This window comes from Channa argus, chromosome 18 (genome assembly GCF_033026475.1).
Source record: "Channa argus isolate prfri chromosome 18, Channa argus male v1.0, whole genome shotgun sequence".
Lineage (NCBI taxonomy): Eukaryota > Metazoa > Chordata > Actinopteri > Anabantiformes > Channidae > Channa > Channa argus.
Window position 1 is genome coordinate 21777842 of NC_090214.1, and position 22849 is coordinate 21800690.

The 22849-nt window shown below is 38.3% G+C and overlaps 2 protein-coding genes across 6 annotated transcripts in view; both read left to right on the top strand.

The window, feature by feature from the left end:
* Nucleotides 1-3326, top strand: part of ythdc2 (YTH domain containing 2) — a 57434-nt gene extending 54108 nt beyond the window's left edge. For all 3 annotated transcript variants that reach the window (XM_067483275.1, XM_067483273.1, XM_067483274.1), the window contains exons 29-31: nucleotides 1021-1224; nucleotides 1365-1547; nucleotides 2924-3326. In XM_067483275.1, the coding sequence (XP_067339376.1) occupies nucleotides 1021-1224; nucleotides 1365-1547; nucleotides 2924-2995 (459 nt within the window). In that variant the 3' untranslated portion in view covers nucleotides 2996-3326. The remainder of the gene's footprint in view (nucleotides 1-1020; nucleotides 1225-1364; nucleotides 1548-2923) is intronic.
* Nucleotides 3327-6557: 3231 nt separating this feature from the next.
* Nucleotides 6558-18505, top strand: hmgcs1 (3-hydroxy-3-methylglutaryl-CoA synthase 1 (soluble)). Of its 3 annotated transcripts, none has more exons than XM_067483276.1 (10): nucleotides 6558-6689; nucleotides 7852-8300; nucleotides 9711-9836; nucleotides 11201-11365; nucleotides 12092-12260; nucleotides 12991-13161; nucleotides 13578-13684; nucleotides 13797-13922; nucleotides 14185-14342; nucleotides 14908-15420. In XM_067483276.1, the coding sequence occupies exons 2-10, from the start codon at nucleotides 7853-7855 to the stop codon at nucleotides 15121-15123; spliced, it is 1686 nt and encodes a 561-aa protein (XP_067339377.1). In that variant the 5' UTR covers nucleotides 6558-6689; nucleotide 7852; the 3' UTR covers nucleotides 15124-15420. The 3 variants fall into 3 exon arrangements, with proteins under 3 accessions (XP_067339377.1, XP_067339379.1, XP_067339378.1); XM_067483278.1 differs by lacking the exon at nucleotides 14908-15420 and adding an exon at nucleotides 15427-18505 and having other exon boundaries at nucleotides 6562-6689; XM_067483277.1 differs by having other exon boundaries at nucleotides 6574-6689; nucleotides 7823-8300.
* Nucleotides 18506-22849: the final 4344 nt, after the last annotated feature.

A 22849-nucleotide genomic window follows, 5' to 3' on the forward strand; every position in this document is an offset into this window, starting at 1 on the left:
GTGGCCATTTTATTTATTTAATAATTCATTTATCTTCATAATTATAGTGCATTCAGAAAGTTTTCAGACCTTCTTCCCTTTTTCCATTTTGTTATGTAGCAGCCTGATACTACAGTTGTTTAAATGCATTATTTTCTCCTTAATCCACACTCAGTATCGCATAATAACAAAGTGAAAACAAGATTTTAGAAATTTCTCTAAATTTACTAAAAAGGAAAAAATGAAACCACACATTTACAAAAGACCAGATAGTTACTCTGACTGAGCTCCAGAGATCCCGTGAGAAGATGGGACAAACTTCCAGAAGGACAAACATCCCTGCAGCCCTTTACTGATCTGGGCTTTAGGCCCAGTGCCTAGATGGAAGCCTCTCCTCACTCCCCACACATAACAAGGCAATAGAAACTAGGCAAATGAATTAGACTATAATGAGAGTAATCCACATAAAGACAAGATTAAATATAAAAATCAAGGTTCTAATTAATAATAAATTTTAAAAACAACATTATTTATATAAAAAAATGTATTTTATTGTAATTTTTCTCAGGTGAGTGTCCTGCAGTTTGGCACAACTACAATGTTCATGCCAGAGCATCTGAGTACACAGGTTTATATAAGTCAAACAAGTAGGCTGGTGCAAAACCAGGAACTGCTTTAAAAAAAAGATTTTTAAAAACAATACAGAAGATGACAAACAACCAGGATTGGTTGGATTTTAAAACTCTCTTTCTGGCCCTTGTCACCATTCAGGCAGGAGAGTTCTGAATCACCTGTAATGTATTTTAGCAAATAGAAATAAATAAATAAAACCTGTAACAAATGTACTAAACGACCCCTACTCTTTATCCCCAACGCAAGACTAATCATGAAGCGCTCTGAAAATTGCATTTGCTACTGTGCAGGCTGTTTGGGGGCAGTACTGTGGTGACTTGTTCAGTGTTTGGATAAACTATATCATACCAATAGAAGTATATTTTGTCCCTTAATTATGTTGTTATTTTTTTCTCTTGTTCCCTGGAGGTTTTAAAGCCTTTGTCACTTCACCTGGTTTCTTCTGTCCGATACTTCATCATGAAGAGCAGCAATGTCAGGAACATAGAAATTTCTCAGCAGAAAGGTATCTGGTCAACCACACCAAGTAATGAGAGCAAACTCACTAAGGCCTTCCTGGAAAATGATTTCATCATCCTCATCTTCTCTGTTCAGGGCTCCGGACACTTCCAGGTAATTCTGAAAGATGGAAAAACATTTCACACTAAAAAAATTATGTAATGGTCAATTTTTAAGCCATGTGTCCTATAATCCGAATGTAAAGGAGACCTTTTTGTAAAAGTGCAAAATAAATTAGGATTTCTTTTTTACAGGGCTATGCTCGCATGGCATCAGACATCAGTCAAGAGAGCTGCCAGGACTGGGGCTTCATGGGACTCGGAGGGATTTTCAGTCTAGAGTGGATTCATAAGGACAGTCTTCCCTTCCAGTGCACTCAACACATCCTCAACCCATGGAACGAAAACAAGAAGGTCCAGATCAGCAGGGATGGACAGGTGCAAACACAGTGTGCAGATGGTCACAGATGCTGTTTCACTTCATAATTAAAGCAGGAAGACTCTGAGACACACACAGCATTAAGGATATAGACTATTTAAGTGGTATATTTTCCCAGGACACCAGACAATAGTGTGAAAATCACTTAAACAAAAATAGCCCTGACCTTGTTGGCACCCTTGGTGAGTTTTTGTGTTCACAAGAGCACACACCCAAAGTCCCAAATATCAATAAACACAATATTTTTAGCTCACAACACATAGTCATGATCTTTCATGTGCCTAATAAATACACCCATTTACAAAGCGCTGGTAGAAAAAGTAATGGGACTACAAGGCCTCTGATTTTGCCAAACGTCAACTGGATATTTTAGCAAAGGTACAGTCCCATCATTTATGCAGGGTTTAGTAGAACTACATTGATTTATAAAAACACTCACTGTCAGTGTGCTACTCACATATAGCATCATGCCCTGCAACAAAAACATCTCACAAGACCTATGATTACGAGTTGTTGACTTGCATGTAGCTGGAAAGAGTTACAGAGGATGTTAATCATTCCACAGTTAGACATATTGTCTACAAATGGAGCTGATTTTGTACTGTGAGTGTTCTCCAAAAAAGCTGTCGTCCAGCCAACATTCCTCCAAAAGTACATTGTAGAATGTTCAATGAGTTTAAACAAAAGTAGAGTGAATGATTGAATCCTTCAGGTAACAGTTAAAGGATTCATTCAACTACTGCAGATTACCTGTTTGCTGTGCAGAAAATTATTTAGGTTAAAACAATCTTCCATGGATAAAGATAATAAAGATGTTAAAGCTTCTGTTCCAGTGTCTAACTGCACACTGCCCCTTTCTCATGGATACACACATCTCTGTCTTGCTGCTTTGTAACAGCCACAGATGTAAATTAAGGAAGAAGAGTTACAATTTTGGTCATCATACACTGCCTCAAAGACAGTCAGGACAAAAGAGTGACCACGCCAACACCGTGGTGCTGAAAAAGACAGGAGGATTTCGTGAAGAGCAACGCAATGACATTATAAATTTGTAGGTCATACTGTGGCTTTTAAAATTGCATAATATGGCGAAAATCATAGTGGAAGCAACATGTGCTGGTCACAGACCATGATATGCTTCAACGATGCTACAGCGTCTAGACAATTACCCTGAGTGATCATTCTGGTTCTTAGGTCTATGTTTAAGTAGTGAGGTAGTATTTGGGAGGAAAGGGGGAATGCTCAGAAAACAGGTCTCCCCAGATGTCTTTGTTGGAACTGCACTCACTTACCCTTCGCTGAAATTCAGTTTATCATGTTAACCTCTCTAATGACTGCACTTACAATATTTTCCTTTTTCTCTTGTTTTATGCAGGAGTTAGAACCACAGGCCGGCAGACAGCTGCTTCTACTGTGGGAAAGAATCTCTGGCAATCAGGTTCAGTAAGAAGTATGAACAGGACACCTCTCAGCATCACACTTTAAATGTTGGTTCCTAATGCACAGAACCCAGCTCCTTCTATATGCATATATTGTTCATTAAATATTTATACTTCTGTTTAGCCTTTAGCCAAAAATTAGATGTCAAGACACTGTCTGATTCATCTGAAATCAAATCATTGTTTGTATTTCTTAATTTTTCTATCACATTTGTTTAATGTGTTTAAGAAGTTTGTGTTCCTTGTAATAAAAATGGTTCTCATGTTCTTACTAAACTGCATGTTCCCTGTAAAATGTCTATGGCTCTATTGACATTAAAACATTTTTTAAAAAGTTGATTACAAGAAACACTCTTACGGTTCATAAAGATAATTGTAACTTTGTACATAATGTTGTTGTTTTGAGGTTGTTGTTTACACAATTTACAGTGCATAAACAATTTTCTGCATGTGTGGTAATAGCTCTGAGTATTGCTCTGATGATTTTAGAGTGACTCAAGCTCAATTTGCTACATCTGAGACAGTTCAAGGGACTCATTCAAACACATGATATTTTTGCAAGCTTTTCATGAAGATAGAAAATTACATATTTTGTTAGCATTTGAACCTCAACATTGAAACGTTCAGTTTGCTGCTGTATAAGTTGAGGTGAAAAGTGAGTTCTGGACTGTTGAGTTAAGGTATTGTCAGGGTATTGTAAAGGGTTGACAAAAAAAAAAAGATTTAATGCGAGACATTTTGATAGTGTGGTGTCCTCAGTAATATTGATTTTTGACTGTCAAACTGTCAATCAACATAAAAAAGACAGGAACTGACATGGTAAATCCACCTGAACTGAATTTCATCTTTTCTCACAGAGCACCTTTAAATATTTTTAGGGAAATTAATAATTCAACCTGGGTTTTTGATTGTCTGATGGATGTTCAATTAAGAGAATGATCTAAGATGTAATACTTAAGGGATATTTGTCCCTTATGGACTGGTATTACTCAAGCTGTGTGATTTGTGTGGTGGTCCAACTAGTTTATAGCCAGTTTAATGAAAAATACATTCTCCTCCATGTTGAATATTTAATGCTATATTTTATAGTTTGGTATAGGTAAAATATCAAAACTAAATGTGAATTGTCCAGTAAAAATAAATCCAGCTGCAACATGGAACTTGCACCATGTGAACATAATATGCAACTATTATTAAATGCAATATGTATATATGCTTAATGACAATAAAGATTGTTCATCATCTTCTAAATTTATATTTATACAATCATCAGCCTTTATGCAGAAAGGCCATTTGAATTGAGCAGTGGTTTCTGTACCAAGTACACCAACAATTTGACTTTGATGAGAAGTCAGTAAGATGGAATAAATCACTTTTTCTTTCAGCCAGAATAAGAATAACTGAGCATCTATTTTAAACCATTAAGTTAGAAAGAGAGGTTATCAAGGTACCAAGGTACTGCCTGCTTCCCTGTACAGAACGCCAAGGATCCAAACATTTACGGGATTTTAACTGGTATTGAAAAATATTTGGTACACATTTGGTGTATAAGTCAAAGAAGACCCAAACATGACCTCAAATTTGACACTTCCTCCATCAAATATCTTAAAGTTTGATCCCAAAAAAATACTTATAGACTATATAAAGAAAACTATGTTCCTTTTATTAATACCAAACAGTTTTGGTGGTCATTACCACCACTACAAATGTCAAATTGAATTTAGATAATAAAAATAATATAGGTATTTCATATATACCTAACCCACTCCAATCACCTTCTGTTTAATGAAGTCCTGGTTTAAGACTTAAGGTAATTGTAGTTTTACTATACGACCCCCCTTATAAAATCACTGGTGTGCTAGTGCGTCCCAAATTATTTAGCACACAGGAAAAATACGGATCTGCCACAATTTGACTCACCAGCAGAGTGAATACTCGGTAATGTCCAACAACAGCCTTACTATTTAAATGTATTAAATTAAGGAATTTTATTAAAGACCTGCAAATGATTACCTCAAAGTGAAAAACGTAAATAAGTAGGATATGAAAAAGATTTGATTTGTTTCTTAGGTACTGGACCATAAACAATAACAAATATATTTCTTTAAATACTTCCATATTAGAGAGCGATATTACAGAGATTACTTTGACAAAGATATTAAGTAAGTAGTGAATAGCGAACCTTATGCGGTCAGTGTACCTACAAGATAAAAGATAGTTATCGTGAGATATCACAAATATACAACTCAATAGAAAACACAAACAATCGCAATACAGTCCATGTTGGACAGAAATGGGAGAATGAATCCAGCCTGGAGATATCTGTGCATGAATGGAATGATACGTAGGAAAACTGGATTAAGACTAACAACTCCAGAAAAAGTTCTGTTGGAAGAACCTACAGTCCCAACATATTTCATGACTCCAAAATTGAACTTTACCCAAAGGGACAGACAAAGAGGATGATCATCATCATTTGTTGGTGGATGTTTGGCTGTTTGTTTTAGTCCCGCATCAAGTTTCTCACTTATGATTGTGAATGAAGCTCTGTCTCGTGCTCCGGTGGATCGTGGATCTTCCTTTCACTGAGGCTCCTCACTTAACTTGTGGGGGCGAGTCAAGCGAGCCGACTTCACAACTCTCGACATTACTGCGCACAAGTGGTCCTAGGATTATTCCACATGTCCTAATAACAAGCAACACGCAATTTCATCAATTAAAAAAAAAAAAACTGGAAAAGCCAAATTTCCGAGATTTCCATCTGTCGTACACGTGAATCCGAGAGCGAGGGAAAACAACAAAAAACTCAAAACCATGTTCCCAAGCACACACAACCAACAATCTGCATTTTAAAGATTCGCACACCCAAAACTATTCAAGTTTGCCAAACAGACATGTGTGACCATCACGAGGTACATCCAAATACACATTTGTAAATTACGCATTTATGACTATGAATCACGCACAAATCGCCTAAACGCAGTTATGTTAGTTGTCTACACGCTGCTTAGTAATAAAACGTACATAAAGTGAGTGGGGAGATGCGCTGACTGTCAGTATCGCATCTCATTCTGTTTGTTAAGGGTTGATTTCATAATACAGACTTTACTGAATAAAACTGCAATAGTAGCATAAATGCTACTTCTATATTTGAACAAATATTTATGATAGTTTGGGATTTGTTTTATCCGTCCAAATTCAAAACCAAAGATGTGGCCAGCGGATGACGGCAGGTTTGACTGCTTCGAAACAGTGAAGCATTTTCAGGCCAAATAAAGGCTCAGGACTTCCGAAAGCCTCCGTTTATGCACAGCTAACTACGACTACATAAAAACACTGTCACTGATTGTTTGGTTATTGCCATGTCCTGTTCCTCGCCATACACCCATGGTGCCGCGCTAGGTATTAATTTCACACTCTGATTGGGTCCTTCTCTCTCACCAGACATCGTGCATCTCACCCTATTGGACTTCTTACACTGCTCTGGCGCGTGGTTGTGATTCCTGAAATCCAATTGGTCAGAAATCTGCGAGACTTGGTAGCGTCGCATGTTGTGTGTGAGTCCTTATTGGACAAGAGGCACGGCGCTGTAGTACACGGTGTACGCTGCTCTGTCATCGTCAAATATAAATACAGTGGTGCCGGGCTGGTAGTATTAACACAGGATTAGCAACTCTCTGCATCAATTTGCTTCACACACAGGTGAGAGGCTTTTGCGTCAATGTACGCTCTGTATAAATAGTATAATAGGTGTACAGTTGTGTTTATCTCGATTTTAGCGACGTTTAACGGTAGTTCTAATAGGGCAACATTAATCATCAGATGCCATGTTATTTCGTCTTGAATTGAGTTTTTGCTAAGTTTTGCTAGTTGACTAGAACATGTCTGTTACAATATAGCTACAAATGTAAAAAACAAACAAAAAAAACCCATCACATACCGTTACCGATAAATATTATTTATAGAGGTGAACTAGCCTCATGAGTTGAATAGGAAGCAGGTCCGTCACTTATTTAGTCCGGGTACCCACCTCACTGGCTGAAATGGTTTATCTCCTTTTTGTCAGTGTATACAATTTGCTGTCCTGTATCGTGTTTTGTATCTACCGTCAACACTGGTCGTTAAAGCAAAGCTGTCTTTTCTAACATGTAAAATGTCAGCTTCAGAGACTAACATCTTTTGGATTTTGGTGCACATCGGTCATAAATGACGTAGGTTCCAGGAAATCCAGGAAATGCCCTTTCACCCAGTTTTCCAGTCGTCAGTCAGTTAGGGTTATTTGGTGTCTTTTGTTTTGTTGGAATATTTGTCTAACGTTACCTGTTTGCTCACGTGTACTTTGACAGCTAACAACATCACACTTAACCCAATATGGAAGTTAATAAGTAACTTAATCTACGTTGAGTAAGTGCTGAAAATTCTCTGCTCGAGGTCATTCAATTCGCCAACAATTTGCTGTTTTTTTTTAGATAGTACGGGTCTCGTTAGTAAATATAGTTTACGTCAGAAAATCAGACAAACACCCCTGTAAGTCATTAACAGTTACAGCGATTATAGCTAAGCTGTAGCTAACGATACAACAATAATCATAACGTTGCCTTTTTAAACTTGTTTACCGGTAACGTTAGAAAAGGACACTTGCTCTCCTTATTGGTATGATGACTTAAACTGCATCAAATCATAACGTTACTTATTACAGTTGTTTACCTTTGAGGACTCGTTGCTTGTGCATTCAGGCCTATATCCACCGCTCTTTTATTCAGTACACAATGTGAACAGACACAATGCACAAAAAATGCACAAAAAAATATATTTGTCACATTAATTTAATGCAGAACTTGAAACCAAGTCTCCACCCGTTTAGGATGCCTGGATCAGCCCCAATCAGTTGCTTGGGTCCATGGCCCAAAGATGTGGGTATCATTGCCATGGAACTGTATTTCCCAGCCCAGTATGTGGACCAGGCTGAGCTGGAACAGTTTGATGGTGTGTCAGCTGGTAAATACACAGTGGGCCTGGGGCAAGCTCGCATGGGCTTCTGTTCTGACCGTGAGGACATCAATTCTCTGTGCCTTACGGTGGTTCAGAGGCTGATGGAGAAAAATGGCCTGTCCTATGACAGTGTGGGTCGACTGGAGGTCGGGACTGAGACCATCATTGACAAGTCAAAGTCTGTCAAAACAGTCATCATGCAGCTGTTTGAGGACTCTGGAAATACAGATGTGGAAGGCATTGACACCACAAATGCCTGCTACGGAGGGACGGCTGCTCTTTTTAATGCTGTCAACTGGGTGGAGTCCAGCTCATGGGATGGTGAGTAACCAGACCTTTTTTTAATGTATGTTAATGTCTTTGCTAGGGTTGCAATCAAAATGCCTTTAATTTCGAATAGCTTGTTATTTATTTGCTTATTATATTATTGCATTAATATTTGTTTATTAGTTTTATTTAACTAGCAGTCTAATGTCGGTCGAATATGAAGATGGGGAGAGGTTCACCAATCTGCGACAAACTATCCCAAAAAATTGTGGAACAATTTCAGAAAAATGTTCCTCAATGTAAAATTGTAAAGACTTTAAAGATCAAACCATCTCCAGCATATAATATATCAAAAGATTCAGAGAATGGGGAGGTATCTTTGGACACAAGGGACAAGTCCAAAGGTCAAAACTCGATGCGAGTAATCTTTGAGCCCTCAGTTGGCACTGCATTAAAAACAGACATGATTCTCTACACTTCCAGAAATCACTGTATGTGCTGTGTATGTGCTGTAAAAACCACAAATGGAAGTTAAAGCTATATCATGCAAAGAAGAACCGATATGTGAACATGATCCAGAAACGTCGCCGTGTTCTCTGGGCCAGATATGGTCACATTAATCAAAATTTTTAATTTCTGTGGGAAACCATGGACGCCCTGTTCTGTGGACTAAAAAGGAGAGAGACCATCCAGTTTGTTATCAGTGGACAGTTCAAAAGCCTGCATCTCTGATCCATTACACATGTGGAAAGGCCCCATCAATGCTAAACCACATACTGCATTCATGACAACAGCAGGGCTTCACAGGAGAAGCGTCTAGGTCCTGAACTGGCCTCCATGCAGTCCAGACTTTTCACCAATAGAAAACATTTAGCACATCGTAAAACAAACAAAACAAACACTAGCGACTGGTCTCCTCTCTTCCCAGACGTTTAGACAAAAGAAGAGGGGATGCTACACAATGGTAAACGTCACCCTGTTCCAACTTTTTTGAGATGTGTTGCAGCCATCAAATTCAAAATTAGCTAATATTTTCCATAAAATGGTAGCATGTCAGTTTCCACATCTGATATGTTGTTTATGGTCTATTGTGAATAAAATATGGGTTGTTCATTGCATTCTGTTTTTATTTACGTTTACACATCCTTTCAACCTTTTTTGGAATTGTGGTTGTATTTGTAAAGCAAAATAAAAACAAATTTCTGTCGATTGATTATTGCACTTGCAACCAAGGTTAGTTGTAAATTATTCATATTTTTCTTTTCAAAATTTGGAAATTTTCAGTGAATGTGTCATGATTTCCCAGTTCAAACCCAAAGATATTGTAAACATTTTTCAGATATTTTTATCAGCATTTTATTAGTGTAGCAAAGGACTTTTTTTAGACTCTTACAGTATCCAGTAAAATATGATATTATGTATATTTGAATAACTTTCCCATGTTTTGATGTCTACTGTCTGCAGGGCGTTATGCTTTAGTGGTAGCAGGCGACATTGCTGTCTACGCGACAGGAAGTGCTCGGCCTACAGGAGGAGCTGGGGCAGTGGCTATGCTGATTGGTCCTAACGCTCCTCTGGCCTTTGAACGAGGTTAGTACACTGGTAGTTGTTTGTGGTGCTCTGATTGTCTTCAGTGATTAACTTATTGATCCCATATCAACCCCACTGTTCATTCCATTACCCAAATGTTAACTCATTACTTCACTTTTGAAATAGGTCATTGAAGGTTTTCTCTCAGTAAACGTCTGTTATATCTGAAAAAATGCTTCACGGATGTAGGGGTTAATAAGTGTTTCTGTTAAGCCTGCATGTTGTGCAAAATGGAATTCCAATTTTATAATCAGGTGTGTAGTAAAATATATTTTTATACTTAAGGAAACAAGTGTTGGTCATTTGTTGTATTATGGGAAAAGTAGTTGAATGAAGAAGGGGAAAAAGATCCAGAATTGTGAGATGCACTTTTTTCAACATTTCTATTCATCTCAGCAAATGACAATTATGAATCACATTTGATTGTAATTCCTTCTAGACAGTGTGAGTTGAAATGAAATGTGCCAATATCCAGCACTGTTTAAATGGTCTGCACTTGTATGGCGCTTTCCTACTCTTGGTACCCAAAATACTTTACACCGCTTCTCATTCACCCACTCACAATCACACACATTCACACACTGATGGGTGAGCTGCTACCGGGAGCAATAAAGTTGGTGTTCAGGGTCTTGCTCAAGGACACTTAGACCTGTGATCAAACCAACAACCCTGATATTGGTGGGCTGCTCTATCTCCTGTGCCCTATTTAACTAACTGAACAGAAGCCAGCTCAGTCTTTTCCGGAAGGTTTATCACAGCAGTAAGTACAAGCGAGCAGAAAATCAGCTTTCCTAAATGATTTTTCTCACGTCAGAAATATTTTGTTTATTTACCAACTAAGTTGGTGTTCAGTGTCTTGCTCAAGGACACTTCAACGTGTGACCGGGGGAGCTGGGGATCAAACAAATAACCCTGAGATTGGAGGATGATTGCTCTACCTCCTGCACCAAAGTCACCCCATTCAAATTAACATGTAAATACCAGAAGCCAGATCAGTCAGCAAGTGTATCACAGCAGTAACTACAACAGAGCAGAAAACCAACTTTTCCAAAAGATTTTTCTCACATATCAAAAGTATTTTTTTAACCTATAATTTTTCACTGAGCCATATCACATCCAAAAGTAGCATTTCAGTTGTGTCAACCAGTGGTTGTTTTCTTCTAACTTTTTGCCTTTGACCAATCACTATGCAGTTTACTGCATGCCACACTAAAACATTCATCATGGTGTAACGGTGGGGGGTCGACCAGGTTACAGGTGCAAAGTTGAAACATCCAGAAACATGTTAAAGTATCACACAGACTAATCGCTATAATCTGTTACTAAATTTGTTAATAAATTTGTTTGTAATTGCTGTTTTGCAGGTCTGCGAGGGACCCACATGCAGCATGCATATGACTTCTACAAGCCGGATCTGGAGTCAGAGTACCCTGTTGTGGATGGCAAGCTGTCGATAGAATGCTACCTCAGTGCCTTAGACCGGTGCTACGCTGTATACCGCAAAAAGATCCAAACCCAGATGCAAAGAGGTGGGTTTATTTATTATTATTTTATTATTATATTTATGTGGGTAACTTGGAGTCTACACTGACACTATCGGGTGGTATTACAGCTGTTAGAGATGTAATGTTTTAGACTGAGGACCTAGACAAGAAAGGTGTGCATGTGTTTTTTTTATTTGTTTTGTTGGTTTTTTTATCTTAATAAATTGGATATTTAGTATTATTACTTGACCACGTAGTTTAAACATTTACAGACTAATGCATATTCATTACCTACAGTTATAGTCAGACCACCACTCTGTTGGAAAGGAGGATACTCATTAGATAACAGCCTTATTAGTTAAGAAGGTTTAGGACGTTACCAAGAAGTTCACTTAAGTTCAGCGGCCATAAATGAGTTTAATGAGATAAGCCTTTGATCTGATGTCAAAGACTGATGGATTCTAAACCTCATAAGCATTACTGTGTTTCCTGAGCTGAGTATCAGGTCTTTGTCACTTTTGATATTTTTGTACCCAGGGCAGTGTTCATAGGGTAGAGCTGGGAGTTGATGAAGATGAGAGGGAGACAGACGAAGGTGAGAGTTGTATTCAGACAAAGCAGAGTAAGGCATGTGCTGGTGTTTGAGTAGGGTGGATTTTAGAAAACACTGTGGGCGAGAATTCCATAAGACCAAACAAACCAAAAACACAACAATTTAAAACAGGAAACTTTATTATATTTTTCAGTGTAATCATTCTGTTTTTTTGACAGAGGGTTTAGAGAAGCACTTCAGCCTGGAGGACTTTGGCTTTTTAGTCTTTCATTCTCCATATTGCAAGTTGGTGCAGAAGTCTTTAGCCAGACTGATGCTGAATGACTTTCTGAGCCATCCCAACCCCAACACTGAGACGGGACCCTTCGTAGGCCTTGATGCCTTCAGGTACAGTTGGAATAAATCAACTGGGCAGCACAGACTGCGTTTGGTCATTAGCTTAAATATGCCTCTTGGTTAAACTTGTGCATCAGGGAATGAAAAGAATCCAACTATCATTCAACACAGACCAGAGTTATGCTTCAGTTGGCTCCATATTATAACTGCAAATACCAGAAATAAAAACGTTTCCCACTGTATTTGAAGAAGCTAGCTGGACTGCTGGCTGTTTGCTCAGCCCGAGGTTAGCTTGTGCATGACGAGTGTTAAAAACCACCATCGATGGAGCTTCTGCAACATGAAACTACAAATTTACCTTTGCTAAATGGATTAACTTGTTTATGGCGTAGAACTCAATCTAACAAGGAAGTGGAAAAATTTTGACCCTACTGATCTGATTTACTATTTCCTAATTCCAACAAACATAATAATGTTTGTACATTTAAAGCATGTGGGGCAACTTTTTTTTCAACAATATCTTGACCACGATAATAAGACCTATGGCCTCAAATCAGTGTATATGCTCACAATAAAGTTAACTTACTTTAGCCAATAACTTACTGATGACTTCTCTGCTGATTCATCAAGTACCTGACATTCTATTAACACTTTTTTACATAAGTTTGTAGAATCTGTGAAAGCACTGCACAATTGTACAGTGCTATGTCAAAACAAAGATTCATTCTGCGGCTGTGTGTGTGTGTGTGTGTGTGTGTGTGTGTGTGTGTGTGTGTGGCAGAGATGTACAGCCGGAAGAGACCTACTTTGACCGGGATGTGGAAAAGGCCTTCATGAAGGCCAGTGCAGACCTCTTCGAAAGGAAGACAAAGCCGTCCCTGCTGATATCCAATCAGATTGGAAACATGTACACCCCATCTGTCTATGGCTGCCTGGCATCCCTCATTGTACAGTAGGTATTCAATGCTGGTTAGATAGCATAAAGCTAATAAAGGCTAATATAACTGTTGTAAGGTAGCGTTTTACCATTTCTGTTGAACAGAACCGCTCTGCATAGTGATCACAATATATACTTACAAAGCCAGCAGCACTTTGTAGTAATATCCCCGTCGTGCTTGCTGCCTGGCCCCTCACAACGCTGGTATTAAAGTGAAAACACCACTTTTAAGTCTTTTATTTGATTATTTGATGATTTTAAGCTTATTAATTAGCTGTATACTGCAGCTTAAAAATAGAAACGGAATCTTCAGGAAAGTCACTTTAAACAAAGTACTTTATGGTTCCGTAGGATTCTGCCATGGCTACTTGAAATTCCAAAGAAGTCCATGTAAGAACTAGTATGTAAGAAGAATGTTTTGTGCATTGCAGACACACCCCTTCAAAGATCGCAGGACAGAGGATTGGTGTTTTCTCCTACGGTTCAGGATTTGCTGCTACTCTTTATTCTCTCCGAGTCACACAGGACTACACACCTGGTAGGTTAGACACAGGTCACTTTAGCTGTGGGAGGTGGATGCAATAAGAATACAATGAGATTGTATAGATTCTGTGTGTTCTTCTATATGACTTGTGGATGCTTTGTGTCAGGATCTGGTCTGGACAAACTTGTGTCAAATCTGAGTGACCTGAAAGTCAGACTGGATGCGAGAAAGAAGGTTTCACCTGCTGCCTTCTCGGAGAACATGAAGTTGAGAGAGGAGACTCATCACTTAGGTATAAATATGTATAACATATACTGGTCGCATAGAAAAGTGTGTTTCCACGTAAACACTAAAGACATGATATCTTACATTTTTGCAATGCTGTGAACAGTGTGGCTAAACTACTTTCAGCCAAGTATGGATCTGGGTCACATTGTGTGAGTCAAATCCAGTCATGAACTCCCTGCATAGTCCTGACTGACTGGGGAAAAACACTGTAATGTAGCTGAACATGCATTTCTCTCTCTCTCTCTTTTAAAAATCTTTGTATACAGCCAATTACATTCCTCAAGGCTCCGTAGAGGATCTTTTTCCAGGGACATGGTACCTGACAAGAGTGGATGAAAAACATCGAAGGGAATATGCCCGCAGACCTCTGGACCATGACCTGCTGCCAGACTCAGAACATGTTCGGTCCAGCACTGCTGCTGAGGTACAGGAGAAATTGCACTTATGACTCTTTCCTACTTTAAACATTGTATCTATAGTTTGAATTAATCCTTGGAATTCACACTCAAGCTGTCAATCTGTAAATGCAGTGGATGACCAGCAGGGAAATATCTTTTTGACTAATCGGATTTTTGGTCTTCGAAAAGCCTAAATAAAAAAATCTAGAATGATGCTAAGTTAAGCCCAAACCATAGTAGCAGCAGTTCTCTGTAATCACAAGTATCATCATCTGTGAGTATTTTCCTGGAGACCTCTGCACATTTGTGAGGGTTGCCAATAAATGAGCTGGAGTAATGGCAGCTGCTGCAGCTGAATGCAACAAAATAATAGCAAAGAAACGAGTCATCTCACCTCAGTGACATGGAAATGACAAACATCTCATCTCATCTCCCACTTGTTACATGGGGGTCACATTAAGAAAGTAGCACTGTGTCTACATAGAAGATGTAGCACCTCAAGATGATGGACTGAGTGTAGGTCACATTCACAGCCCAGATTGCAATAATAATAGGAAGGTATTACTTTATGTTATTCTTGTATTTAAAAAGAGAACAGCCTGGTATCGGCTCTGCCATGGGGCAGCAGTGGGGCAGTTAGTAGAGTGGCCGCCTACTGACCAGGATCGAAGGTTCAAAGTGTCCCTGGGCAAGACACTGAACCCCCAACAGCCCATTCCTCTCCCCAGCTGTGCAGTGCCGGTACCAATTCTGGCAGAAATTGGGGAGGGTTGCGTCAGGAAGGACATCCGGCATAAAAACTGCTAAATCAACATGCAGACTAATGATCAGGACTCTGTGCAGGCCAGTCAACTTCTTCCACACCAAACTCACTCACCTTGCTTTGTGCACCTGAATTCATTTATTTGCATGGGTGAGCGAATACTTTTGGCAATATAGTGTATGTGTAGCACAGAAACTGATTGTTGTGTCTCCATATTTAGTTTCTGTTTGGTACAGTCAGCAGATTCAGTTTTTCTGCAGAAGATAAAAAATGAACCATCTAGTTCTTTATAATCCAGGCGTTACCTCATAATGTGTACATTGTTTTTATGTTCTGTTCTCCTTCAGCATATCCCCAGTCCGGCCAAGAAGATGCCTCGCATCCCTGCAGCTAATGCTGGGCCTGAGGCTCCCGTCAGCAATTGAGAGCAGTCAGCTTTACCTCTGAGAGGTATAATGCTCCAGGAATTAGACAAAGCCTCCCTCATAAGTAGGTTTTAGTAGTGTGTCACTAAAGTGTTGAGCAAAGACCTGTGGACAGCTGAGACACTTACTTCTGTGTCCAATTTCAACCCTTCCCGTCATCCCTCTGGTCCACATGTGATACGTTTGGACAGTAAAGTCCATATTTGATTATATTTCATCAAAATCATTTTTTTCTGTTTTATCGAAAAGTTTACATTTTACATGTACATATTTCCTTTTGCATTTGTGCACCATGGACAACATTTGACTTTAACAAGCAAACTTCCTGCTGGCAGCTGGCAGCCAATAACAGGAAGAGGAAATTAATGGAGTTAATATGAATTCTGGCCTGCTGCTGAACAACGGGAAGTTGGCCTCAGCCGTGTTCGTGTATTAAAACAGTGCTGCTTTTGCTGCCACAGTGATTCAGCATGAGACAGTTTGTATCCTCAGTCTGCTGTTTGTGTTCAATACCTCAGTTTTCTATGAAGAGATGCGGTCAGTTTTCTACGGGATGCAGAAAATGAATCTCGTAAGCTTGTGACCTGACATCAGGTCATGCTCCACATAGGAGGCTTTTGCACGAGTCTTGTTTTAAACTTCTGTTGACTGCTGTAACTGATCTGATGTAGGATAACATTATCCACACAAATGATCGGTTTGCCTCCTATTGGCATGAAATGTCTAAATCAGCTGAGTGAGTAGGTCCTGCTATTTGTCAAGTTCATTTTCCAAATTCATCTCTATTTTCATAGTCTGTAATTTAAAAATAAAAACTTGAGATGTACTGAAACACAGAGGATACTTTGTGACACACTGGTAGTTGGTTATACAAAGCCAAACATGATCTGGTTTTAGCTTCTCAGTACTAGAGAGTGTTTTAACAATAAACTGAATCTCTGAGATTTGGACTGTTTGAAGCAATATATTCGATATGGTTTTGGACATGTTTGTTATTGGAGACTAGATGACTCATTTATTTGTCCTTTTAACTGATAAATATTAGTCCTGATTGTTTTTGATTTTTTTTTTTTTTTTTTCACTTTGCAAATCCAAATTATCATGTCTTTGCCTTTTCACTGTCACCATGTAGTAACCTGTATATCATCATGGACAAAGAACATGTTAATTGAAAAACAATGGCGCAAGCATGTCGTAGCTCCACCTATTGTCATGTTTATAAGCATTGAACACCAGAGTGTAGCAGCATAGACTTAGCCACTTCTTAACCTGTGCTTAGGAAAAACTTTGCACCACACACTGTTTTTTTGTTTTTTTTAAATAAACAATTACAGTTGGATATGGAAACACACAGTTGAGTGAGGAAATTATAGCATGTTATGTTAAAATGGCAAAAAGTAAAACATTTTTTAAAATCAACATATCTGTATTAATATATCAAATGCACACTCAGTACAAATGGTCAAGATAACAAACAAGAATAGTCGAGGAGTGATACAAAAAGAAAGTTGTAGTAAAATAATGAAAATGATGAGTGCAAAAGTTTTAATTCCCTTGATAAACTTTACTTTGTCAAATCAGGTAAAAAAAGAATGTCAACGCTTAGTTGTTGATGAGCAAGTATTACCATACCATGATACAGAAATGGAAGAAATGTAGAGAGACTTTCAAGTGTAGTCTGCACAAGTCTGGATTGTTTGAGAAAAAAGCACACAGGAAGTCATTGGTAATTTTTAGATATAAGGCAACATCCTTGAAAGTTTCTAAGAAGCATGTAATCAAATGAGTTTTAGAACAAAATTACCTACTCTGATGAGAACAAAGTTAAATTGTTTGCTCAAAATTCAGATAGGTATTTGTTCATATCCTATGAGGAGAGGAATACTAATTTCAACTAGTAGATAGGCCCATGTAGGTTTGGGGTGGATTTGTGTAAAGTCAAAGGAAGAATGAATGCAGCCCACTATCAGAGGATTTTTATGCGCTGCTTCCGACCATCGGTCAAAAAATTAAAAATTATTATTTTACACTATATGTTTCATTATTTTACTATAACGTTCTTTTATACACTGCATGTCTGTGGCATTTGCAAAAATGTAAAACAGAGTAAGAGGATATCAGGAAGTTTTGCACTCAACTGTACAGTTTAAACTCTTCTAACATTGAGCTGTAAACAAAGTGTAATTTGATCTTTGTCATATTTAAAAGTTAAAACTGGTTAATGCTGAGCAAGCTTCCTAATCTGTCCTAAAAAGTACTGCAATGCTGCCTCAGGTTTTACTTTTTTTTTCTTCAGACAATAAATCCAAATTCACAGTAGATTGATAAGTTAAAGTGCATCTGTAACATTCCCAGCAAATCTACTGAGCAGCACTGCCTCTTTGAAAACGTCAGCAGCTGCTGAAGCAGAAACAAATGAACTGCACTGTTCCACTGGTTTGTTCCATGTTGGCTTAGTTTTAGTTTCATTGAAATACCTGAAGTTTACCAAATTAATTCACATAATAAAACCTTAACGCCATGGAGCTTTGTTATCAAGGAGACTGAAGTGCAACATACATAACTGAACAGTAAGCGTGGTTGTTTTGCCTTTTTAACATTGGCAGTGTAATCTGACCACAAAGCCAGACAGCGAAGTTTGTTTGAGGGGGATGTTTTCTGCCAGAGCTGTGATACTGTTGATGGCTGAATCCTGCTTATACACGTGAACACAGCGATCAGAGTAGTCAGGGCAGTTCATTTCAAGGTGACTACATTCTACAAAAGCCTTACAATACACATGTAGGATTTGTAAACTGGTAGAAAAATGTGTAATATTGTACAAATGTTGTTAATTATACATATAAATGTTCTTGGTATTACTGTAACATACATGTTTGTAGGTTTCAGGATCTCTACCTAGAAATATAATGTACAGTACAAAGTACAATTATTTATGGGGTTTTTTTCAGATCTACATGTGTGAACATGTGGATTCAAAATAAATCGACACTCAACATGAGTCCTGTGTGTATCATTATTTTATCACTTGTGAAAAAAGAAGTGACTTAAATTCTTTTCATTAATGTAGAAATGTGACATATATTTGTCAGTTAGATAGGAATCACTCCTAACTGGCCTGAGATTCTTGGATTGTTCCTGCTTTTAGAGCTGGAATTGAGCAGATTTTCAACATCCCTAAAAGAAATGACCATCCCCAACAAACTTAACAGAGCTTAAGAGGTAGGCCATGTACAAACCTTATTCCAAAAAAGTTGGCACACTGTACAATGTGTGAATAAAAAAGGAATGCAATAACTTACAAATCTCATAAACTTATATTTTATTTGCAATACTATATAGATAACATATCAAATGTTGAAAGTGAGAAATTTTGAAATGCCTTGGCAAATATTGGCTCATTCTGGATTTCATGAGAGCTACACATTCCAAAAAAGTTGGGACAGGCAGCAATAAGAGGCCGGAAAAGTTAAATGTGCATATAAGGAACAGCTGGAGGAGCAATTTGCACCTTATTAGGTCAATTGGCAACATGACTGGGTATAAAAAGAGTGGCAGCGTCGCTCAGAAGTCACCAATTCCCCCAATGCTGCGGTGACAAAAAGTGGCGTAATATCAGAAAGGAGTTTCTCAGAGCAAATTTGCAAAGAGTTTGAAGTTATCAACATCTACAGTGCGTAATATCATCCAAAGATTCCGAGAATCTGGAACAATCTCTGTGCGTAAGGGTCAAGGCCAGAAAACCATACATTACAGGATTACTTCCAGAAAACATTGTCGGTGAACACAATCTACCGTGACATTTGTCGTTGCCGGCTAAAACTCTATAAGTCAAAAAAGAAGCTACATGTAAACATGATCCAGAAGCGCAGGGTTTTTTTCTGGGCCAAGGCTCATTTAAAATGGACTGTGGCAAAGTGGAAAACTGTTTTGTGGTCAGACGAATCCAAATTTGAAGTTCTTTTTGGAAAACTGGGACGCCATGTCATCTGGACTAAAGAGGACAACGACAACCCAAGTTGTTATCAGCGCTCAGTTCAGAATCCTGCATCTCTGATGGTATGGGGTTGCATGAGTGCGTGTGGCATTGGCAGCTTCCACATCTGGAAAGGAACCATCAGTGCTGAAAGGTACATCCAAGTTCTATAACAACACATGCCACCATCCAGACGTTGTCTCTTTCAGGGAAGACCTTGCATTTTCCAACATGATGTGTCAGACCACATACTGCATCCATTACAGCATCATGGCTGCGTAGAAGAATGATCCGGGTACTGACATGGCCAGTCTGCAGTCCACATCTTTCACCCATAGAAAACATTTGCCGTTTTGTAACATTTTCTCAGTTTAAACATTTGATATGTCATCTAAGTTGTATTCTGAATAAAATATAAGTTTATGAGATTTCTAAATTATTGCATTCTTTTTTTTTTTTTTATTCGCAATTTCTACAGTGTGCCAAATGTTTTAGTAACATTGATAATATACTGTAATTATTCAGGATACACAGAACTTTTCTACAGAACAGACTCAGAACAGAACTAGTTAATCAGTATTTAGTGTGTGTTTAGTATTTATTGTGTGTAAAATGATCATGTTGTCATCACTACATGATTTTCATGTTCTAACTCTTCAATCTGTAGCAACACACCAGGTTGTTCTTCAAAGACACCTCGTTAGTGCTGCCCTGATGCAGGAGGACACATTTGATGAGAACAAGACCTGCTGAAGATCCTCATCACCTCAAAGGTATCACAGCTGAAGCTGTATTTGGAGACAGTCAGTGGAACAAAGACTGGTGACTAAGACTTGACTTCAACCAGAAGGTCACTGAGACAAAATGTATGTAGTTACTGTGTTCAGCAACATCAAACTCAGTTGACTTGATTTTTGATTTGGTTGAATTTATTATGAATTTATGCTTTAAATGTCTGCTAGCCCTTTTTATTCCATTTATTCAGTTCTGAAATATATGTACTTGAAACTGTGGCTGAGGTGGCAGCGTTTATTTAACAGTTACAGTTGGAATTGGAACTGACAGAGAAACTGCTTGAAGGATGGTGAAGGTACTGATTGGAGATCCGGAAACAGATTGCAAAAGCGTGTTTATCACAGCTGTGGTCAGAACTATATTTGGCATAGTGAGGGTTACAACGAGCTTGAGCCATTTGAAATTGTAATAAATAAATGCATTGATGGATTTTGAAGAAAGATGATATGAAGCTTACAGCTTACAAACGACCCAAAGATCATTGCTGGCTACTTGGGAGATGCAGTGATCAGCACTGCTGGATGTAGGAACAGAAAATGCACGAGAAGCTGAAACTGACAATGAAACCTTTGGTTCAAGTAGCAGATACAACAATGGTGGTTGATCTTGCAAAGACAATGTGTCCAGTTTTTGGACTGACCTCTTTGACAGAGTACTTCTCAGATAGCTTCTTAATTCAATTCAATTGAACTTTATTTATAAAGCACCAGTTCACAACAAAGTAATCTCAATGCACTTAACTACATAATAAAGTAAAGATTATAAAGATGTATAGAGAAAATCCAACAAGTCCCCCTTAAGCAAGCCATAGGGAACAGTAGAGAGGAAAATCTCCCATTAAGGTAAGAAACCTCCAGCAGAACCAGGCTCAGGGTGGGTGGCCATCAGTCTTGACCGGTTGGGTTGACTGGAAAGTGAAGGGGGAAAAGAAAAGAACAACAAAAAGCAACAACAAAAGATTCAGCAGGTTGGTAGGACCAGTAGCTGTGCACTGGAAAACACACAGCTTCAAAGCCCGGGGACACCTGCAAGAAAGGGACAGAAAGAGGGAGACAGAGAAGGAGAAAGACAACTACGGGTGAAAGAGACACAAAGTTGATGTCATACAGTGATGACAAATAAATGTGGGTTGAGAAGAGATGAAAGAGGGTCAAGAGGAGGAAAGGAGCTCAGTGCATTGGGGGGTGGGTCCCCCAGCAGTCTAAGCCTATGGCAGCATAACTATAACTAACTATATGCTTTATTAAAAAGGAAGGTTTTAAGCCTAGACTTAAAAGTAGAGAGGGTGTCTGCTTCCCGAATCTGAACTGGGAGCTGGTTCCACAGGAGAGGAGCTTGATAGTTAAAGGCACTGCCTCCCATTCTACCTTTGGAAATTCTGGGAACCACAAGTAGACCTCGAAGTGGTCTACTGGGATAATATGGTGCTATGAGGTCTTCTATATATGATGGAGCCTGACCGTTCAGAGCTTTATATGTAAGAAGCAGGGTTTTAAATTCTAGTCTACATTTAATGGGAAGCCAATGGAGAGAAGCTAGTGAAGGTGAAATCTGATCTCTCTTGCTAGTTCCAGTCAGCACTCTTGCTGCAGCATTTTGGATTAATTGCAGGCTCTTTAGGGAGTTACTGGGGCATCCTGAAAGTAGGGAATTACAGTAGTCCAACCTAGAGAAGATGTATTAAAATGTGTCCTGTGTAATGATCAGAACATGAATAAGTAAAAACCTAATCACTTTTTTAAATATTGGGTTCTGATATAAATTAATTTTAGCTGTTAAGAGGTCATTATAGCAAAAGTTGTGATGTTGCATTGTGCTGTTGTCATGTTACAAACCATCACGTCAGAATTATTTGAGTGAGGCCCTAGTTGCCAGTATTTTTGCAAATTGCATTAAATATGATCTAGAGCTTAAGTATTGACTTGAACACAGTCATGTCCACAGCTTCCAATAACCTTGTGGACATACATCCATCTTGCATGCTGTCCCTTAAATGTATGTAGGCAGAGATTGTCTGCATTATGTGGCATGAGTGGGCATTTAAAGACTTCCATGTGATGAGTGTGTTCCATATCTGTGTGGAACTAATGTCAGAGCATAATATGAAAATATTATTTTTTTAAAACTGTGGACCTGTAATATCAAACTAAGACAGTTGATAAACACTGACATAGATCTTGGCTATTGAATGTCTGTGACTTTCTTACATATATTAAAAAACAAAACAAAGCACTGTAATAATTGTTAAAACAGTGTTGTAATCCATCATGAATACAAATGTCACAACCAATTACACTGGTCTTTGTATATACAATTGAATATGCTCTATTATTTTGTGATGGCTGATTATTAAAATTTGTTAAATAATCAGTATTATACCTGTTGTTAGGCAAAATAAATTTAATAGTATTTAAAGATAGGAGCTATTAAAACTACACTTGCTAGGTGTATTAAGAAAATACACACACTTCTTAACAAATGGAAAAAGGAATAAACTATTTTGTGACGTGATTTGTTTGAGACAAAAATAAACTGCACAACACAATAGCTGCATTGTTGGGCTGAACAACTGAA